Source organism: Poromitra crassiceps (genome assembly GCF_964638095.1).
Source record: "Poromitra crassiceps genome assembly, chromosome: 7".
Taxonomy (NCBI): Eukaryota; Metazoa; Chordata; class Actinopteri; order Beryciformes; family Melamphaidae; genus Poromitra; species Poromitra crassiceps.
In genome coordinates this window covers 4846016-4852697 of record NC_139628.1, presented here as the reverse complement: position 1 = coordinate 4852697, position 6682 = coordinate 4846016, and the positions used below count along the sequence as shown (strand labels likewise).

Below are 6682 nucleotides of genomic sequence, written 5' to 3'. Positions count from 1 at the left end.
TACGATGTTGTCTCCACCAATGAAGCAAGCAAGGTGCCATGGAAGCAGGCTGTTCCCCTTTCTCCCAACGTTCTTACACAATTGAAGGAAAGCTGGAGTGGTGCCTTTAGGGCCCCTAGAGTCACCACACTGCCGACCAGAGAAGCCCGCTTTCAGTCACAGGTACTCAGCGGACCTACAAGGCTGGCATGCTGGCTGCCAGGGCACTCAACATTGTCTCTATCCAGAATGATTTAATCGCCAAGTACGAGATAATTAAGGGAGCAGATTTGCTGGTGGACATCAAGGATTGTGCTCACTGGTCCACCCGCATACAATGCTCGGCTGTCCAAGCCACAGGAGGGATCCTAGCCTCCTGTCGGAGAGAACCCGCTGGCTGGAACTCGCTCATGGTTCCGAGAAGGAGAGGGTCTCCTACATCAACTACCCCATCTCCCCTCTCGGACTGTTTGGCCCCACAATTTCCACCATGCACAAGGAGCATGAGGAGAAGAAGTGTGAGAAGGTTCTCCAAGTCAAGTCAAGTCAAGTCAAGTCAAGTCAAGTCAAGTTTATTTGTATAGCACATTTCATACACAGATGCAGTTCAAAGTGCTTCACATAAAATTCAGGCCTGTCTCCTCAAGCCTAAGACCTTTGCCCAGGCCACCGCCTCTGGGAAACTGTCAGACAGACACAGGCCGCTGCCGCTCCTGCCAAGATTACCTCTCTGCAGAGCCGGAGAGCCAAGGCAGATCTAGCTACTGCAGAATTCCAGATGCAGTAATACCAACATATAGTTATTCACGACAGCACCGCCGAGTGAATTGGATGACAAAGGACTATATATAAAATGTAGCAAAATGAACTGTTGGCATGTTAGTGTGACCAGGTGTTTGAGTTCTTTATATCTCTAATTTAGTAGTGAAATAATGACTCTGAGACCGCTTCAAGTTGGGACATGCTGCCATTCGTTTACTTGGTCAGGGGCGAGAGAGATACAGAGAGAGACAGTGAACCGCTGTCCACTTCCGTTTCCGGACTTCAAAATAAAACCTCAGTAAAAATAGCTTACATTAGCCTGGGAGACTTTTGAGTTATGGTAATGGTTAGGCAAGTGAAACAACTTGGTTAGGGTTTGATCATTGAAAAACATCTATGTTGAATGAACATGTTTTAATGTGGCGGGCCGCTATGTCTTTGCAGGTCCTAAGGCATTTAGCTAACGTTAGCATCTCCCAGGCTAACAGTTCACTCTGCTACATTTTCGTAAGCTAACTTAACAGTGCCTTTAAGACTATCATGGTTACCGACTCACACATCGACTACAAACCAGAATTGTTTTAAGGTAAGCACCGTGTGCTACGTTTTCCGTTTGCAACAGTTTGCAACAGGCTTTGAGGTATGTTGCCTCTTGTTTGGTGCCCAGTTGTTTTGGTTACCCAGTCAGCAGCAACGTTTAAAGAGATGTTATGCACAGTGAATGAATCCAACAGATGGCTTCAACGCTTGTGTCACACAACAGGGTGTTCAAAGCACCGCCATTTCCGTTGGAAGAAACTGTTTATGTGTTGGAGGGGTTAACTCAACCCTGCTCTCATAAGAAGAGGTGTCAAGTCATGAGGATTGGTCCGGCCCTTCATAAAAAAAAAAGTATTGTGAAATTGTCTTCCTCACAAGGACACAGATACCTTCAATATGTTCATAATATGTTTCTATCTAATCTCAACTAAATGACTGAAATGAACACAACTCCATCATGTGCCAAGGATGTTATTGGTTGTCATAGTAACCATCTGACCCGGATGTTATTCCCCCTTCCTGGTACAGTATGTTATTGGTTGTCTTAGTAACCATGTGACCAATATGTTATTTTCCCTGTCCTGTCTGTTTTGGGGTGTGTTCTAGCTTCACTAAAGACAGTTACTGTTACACAAGTACTCGCGCTTATGATTCATTGATATCAACCACTTAAACTTGCTGGTGGGTCACTCAGGTCAGGTCAATCAAAAGTTATTTAATCATGACCTTAAACAAGTTGTTTTAGTTGCAATACATTAGCCAACCTTTAGCTGAAAATGTTGTGCTGTTGTCACAGAGTCCAGTCCATATTGTCACACAATTTACTTGGTGGTGGAAGAACCTAATTTTCACATAAGTGTTGGTGTAAATCTGGCTTTCAGAATTGAAACAGATTTTCAACTGTTTCATGAGATGATGCTGTTTCTATCAGGATCCATCAGGAAAGTCCAGACTCCCCTGAACCCAGCTGTGTGTCCATGAAGAGTGACCAGTCTATTTATCTCCCGCTCAACTTCAAAGATGGAGCGCCCTCTGCTGAGCAAAGGTAAGAAATTAAATCAAATTTGTTTATCACCCAGCTCTCCTAAGAAGAGATATCAAGTCATGAGGATCCAGCCCATGATTATATATACAGTATATATATATATATATAAAAATGACTCTGAGGCCGCTTCAAGTTGGGACATGCTGCCATTCGTTTACTTGGTCAGGGACGAGAGAGATACAGAGAGAACCACCGTCCACTTCCGTTTCCGGACTTCAAAATAAAACCTCCATAAAAATAGCTTACATTAGCCTGGGAGAGGTTTGAGTTGCTGTAATGTTATAGGCAAGTGAAACAACTTGGTTAGGGTTTGGTCATTGAAAAACATCTGTGTTGAACATGTTTTAATGTGGCGGACCGGTATGTCTTTGCAGGTCCAACGTCATTTAGCTAACGTTAGCATCTCCCAGGCTAACAGTTCATTTTGCTACATTTTCGTAAGCTAACTTAACAGTGCCTTTAAGACTATCATGGTTACCGACTCACACATCGACTAGAAACCAGAATTGTTTTAAGGTAAACACCATGTGCTATGTTTTCCGGGTTAAACGTCATTTGCCCTTGAAACTGTTTGCAACAGGCTTTGAGGTATGTTGCCTCTTGTTTGGGGTGCCCCATCTATGTGCCTACAGCCCGCAGTGCCGATAGCCCACAAGCAGAACCAGCTGAGGGAGGCGGCGTGCAGCATGTCGGTGGACAGGCTGGAGATAACCTTTCCCTCCCCACCCCCCATGCCTAAACCTAACCTCTCCCAGCCCCCACGCCTAAACCTAACCTCCCCCAGACCCTAACCCTAAATCTAACCTATCCCACCCCCCACGCCTAAACCTAACATCGGCATTGTGGGCTGTCGGCACTGCGGGTGGTCGGCATAGCGGGTGGACCCCCTTGTTTGGTGCCCAGTTGTTTTGGTTACCCAGTCAGCAGCAACGTTTAAAGGGATGTTATGCACAGTGAATCCAACAGATGGCGTCAACACTTGTGTCACACAACAGGGTGTTCAAAGCACCGCCATTTCAGTTGGGCGAAACTGTTTATGTGTTGGAGAGGTTAACTCAACCCTGCTCTCATAAGAAGAGGTATCAAGTCATGAGGATTGGTCCGGCCCTTCATAAAAAAGAAAAAATCTTGAAATTGTCTCCCTCACAAGGACACCGATACCTTCAATATGTTCATAATATGTTTCTATCTAATCTCAACTAAATGACTGAAATGAACACAACTCCATCGTGCGCCAGGGATGTTATTGGTTGTCATAGTAACCATCTGACCCAGATGTTATTCCCCCTTCCTGGTATGTTATTGGTTGTCTTAATAACCATGTGACCCATATGTTATTTTCCCTGTCCTGTCTGTTTTGGGGTGTGTTCTAGCTTCACTAAAGACAGTTACTGCTACACAAGCACTTGCGCTTATGATTCATTGATATCAACCACTTAAACTTGGTGGTGGGTCACTCAGGTCAGGTCAATCAAATGTTATTTAATCATGACCTTAAACAAGTTGTTTTAGTTGCATTACATTAGCCAACCTTTAGCTGAAAATGTTACCAAATTTGTGCTGTTGTCACAGAGTCCAGTCCAGTAAGTGTTGGTGTAAATCTGGCTTTCAGAATTCAAACTGATTTCACAACGTTTCATGAGATGATGCTGTTTCTATCAGGATTCATCAGGAAAGTCCAGACTCCCCTGAGCCCAGCTGTGTGTCCATGAAGAGTGACCGGTCTATTTATCTCCCGCTCAACTTCAAAGATGGAGCGCCCTCTGCTGAGCAAAGGTAAGAAATTAAATCAAATTAGTTCATCACCCAGCTCTGCTAAGAAGAGGTATCAAGTCATGAGGATCCAGCCCATGATTTTATATATATATATATATATATATATATATATATATATATATATATATATATATATATATATATATATATATATATATTTGGGATGGGCATTTTGAACGACTTGAACGTGTAACATTACTCATACTTTGTTGAAAATTAGGAAAGAAGTTGCGTTTGTTTGTGTCCCCGGCGCATGTTAAAAACAGTGTTGTTGGCACAAAGGACCCCGCCCAGCCAGAAATAACTATGTATTGGGGTTGGTAAAAAGGTGAATCCCTCCGCTTTGGGCATAGGGGCAGTACCCTTCTATAAAGCCCAGGCGGGATTCAGTTTTTAATTCCTTCTCAACCTGACAGCAGTCTATCGCTCCCTTTGCTGTTACCTAGCTATGTTCACAGTGAGTTAGTAGCTTATGAAGAACGCTGGTTTGAGTAAGTAGTCTTGCTTCTACACCGTCTATTCCATGGAGGGTTTTTGGAATTACAATAGCAACCAAAGCCTTTGGAGCGCAGGAGTGCACATGAAAGCTTTCCACTAGAGAAAGTAACACCAACTTCACCACCTCTCAGCTCACCGGAGCTTTTGTCGTGTCTTTTAAATCACATTACACCTGGTATGGCTGACAACCAAGTTGGCAACCAACCCGGAAGAGCGCGAAGAGAGAATGCCGTAGAGGACAAAGGCGCAGACACAGTAAACTATGTTGTCATCATGGGGGGGGCGCTGCTGAGATGAAGCAGGGTAGACGTGTTTTCTCGAGCTCCTCTGGGCACGCCAAGTTATAACAATTAGAATTGCCTTAAACTAACTAAACAAGACTCTCCACTTCTCCGCAAGATAAGACTTCAACTATTTGTCCCTCCATTTCACCGGAGTGGGACAATGCCGTCCAGAAGGAATAAAAAGGGAGAGCCTAACCTCGCAGCGTCAACTGAAGCCGAAGCTAGCTGTGAGCAAACTAATGTTAGCGAGCAAGCTAATGCTACCACGCCAGCTAATGCTACCAAATACATCGGAGACGTATCTCCTGAGGAGGAAGAAGAGCTTCCTATTATTTGGCAGAAAATGTCAAACAATCTCATGCGGGCATTTAATGAGCGTTTCGATAAATTTGAGCAGGGCTTCCAGAACATTCTGTCCGCTCAACAAGTGCTCACAGACAGACTGACCACCGCTGAGGACCGGGCCGCGGACCATGAGCAGCGGATTCACGCTATGGAAACTTCAGTCGTTGAGCTGCAACATGAAAATAAAAAGCTGCGAATCAAGCTCCTGGACCTAGAGGGTAGATCCAGGCGTAACAACATAAAGATCGTCGGCATCCCAGAAGGCGAGGAGAAGGGGAGGCCTACTGAATTTGTCTCCCTCCTGATCCCCAAATTGTTGGGGAACGACAACTTTACCAAGCCGGTGGTTATCGACAGGGCGCACCGTACACAACAGCCCAAACCAGCAGAAGGCTCCAGACCCCGCACAATAATTGCACGGGTGCATTTCGCACAGGAGAAGGAAAAGATTCTGCGGCTCGGGAGGCAGCAACCGTTGGATTATGGAGGCACCCGAATCCTAATCTTCCCCGACTATACTGTGGAGGTAATGGAGGAGCGACGGAGCTTCCGTGAGGTGCAACAACGGCTGAGAGAGAAGGAGATTCGGCACTCGCTACGTTTCCCAGCGAGGCTCCATGTTCACCACCAAGGGCAAGTAATAGTATTCAACACTCCGGCTGATGCTAAGAACTTTGTAGACCAAAGACTTTGAACGGCTATTTTTGAAACATAAGGAGGGGAGATTGAACTTGTACTGAGCTGATTTTTGCCATGGCAAATTATTTTTCTTTTTTTTTTATGTTTGCCCACAAGCTCAACTGACATGAAGAACTTCCACCGGGCCTTTATGTCTGCCTTTTTCCCTTTTTCTTCTTCTTATTTTATTTTTTTATTCTTCTTTCAAATGTTACATAAGATAATGGGTTTAAAGGTGGCCTAAGTAGGCTTGCCATGGTGGATTTCCCCTCCCCGTATAGCCTAGGTGGGGGGAAAGAAAAAGAATAGTCTATATAATTTCTAAAAGCTAAAAAAAAAAAAAAAAAAAAAAAAAAAAAAACGTCATAAAATAAGTAAAAATAAAAAATGTCATAAAAAAAATCAGTAAAAAAAAAAAAGCATACTAAAAAATACAAAAAAAATATATAGAAATGTATATATGTATGCGTATGCGCAGAGAGCTATTTAGACTGCAACCTAAAGTTTAAACATGTAAAAAAAATAAAAAATAAAAAATACAAATAAAAAATCTTTCTCTTTTGCTATGTTTAATTTGTTCTACCATTGTGCCTATGAGGAGCTCAAGATATTTGTCTCAGGTTTGTTTTCTTTCGAGGTTTTTTGACCGGCGATCCTGAATGTGGATGAGGGTATCTCCGCTTCCTCTGGGGAAGCATAGGGGAGGGGTTTTGTTTATGTATTTTTTTTTGTGTGTTTATTTGATTTTTGATTGTTTTTTGCTGGCTGCCAGTCT

General features: G+C 43.6%; 1 protein-coding gene across 1 annotated transcript in view; it reads left to right on the top strand.

Moving 5' to 3' along the window:
* Window positions 1–3987: 3987 nt before the first annotated feature.
* The window catches only part of LOC310780286 (NLR family CARD domain-containing protein 3-like), a gene marked incomplete at its 3' end in the record, with an annotated part of 74799 nt that continues 72104 nt past the window's right edge, over window positions 3988–6682 (top strand). Inside the window, exon 1 of the mRNA XM_083640845.1 lies at window positions 3988–4102. Within this exon, the coding sequence (XP_083496971.1) occupies window positions 4035–4102 (68 nt within the window). The 5' untranslated portion in view covers window positions 3988–4034. The remainder of the gene's footprint in view (window positions 4103–6682) is intronic.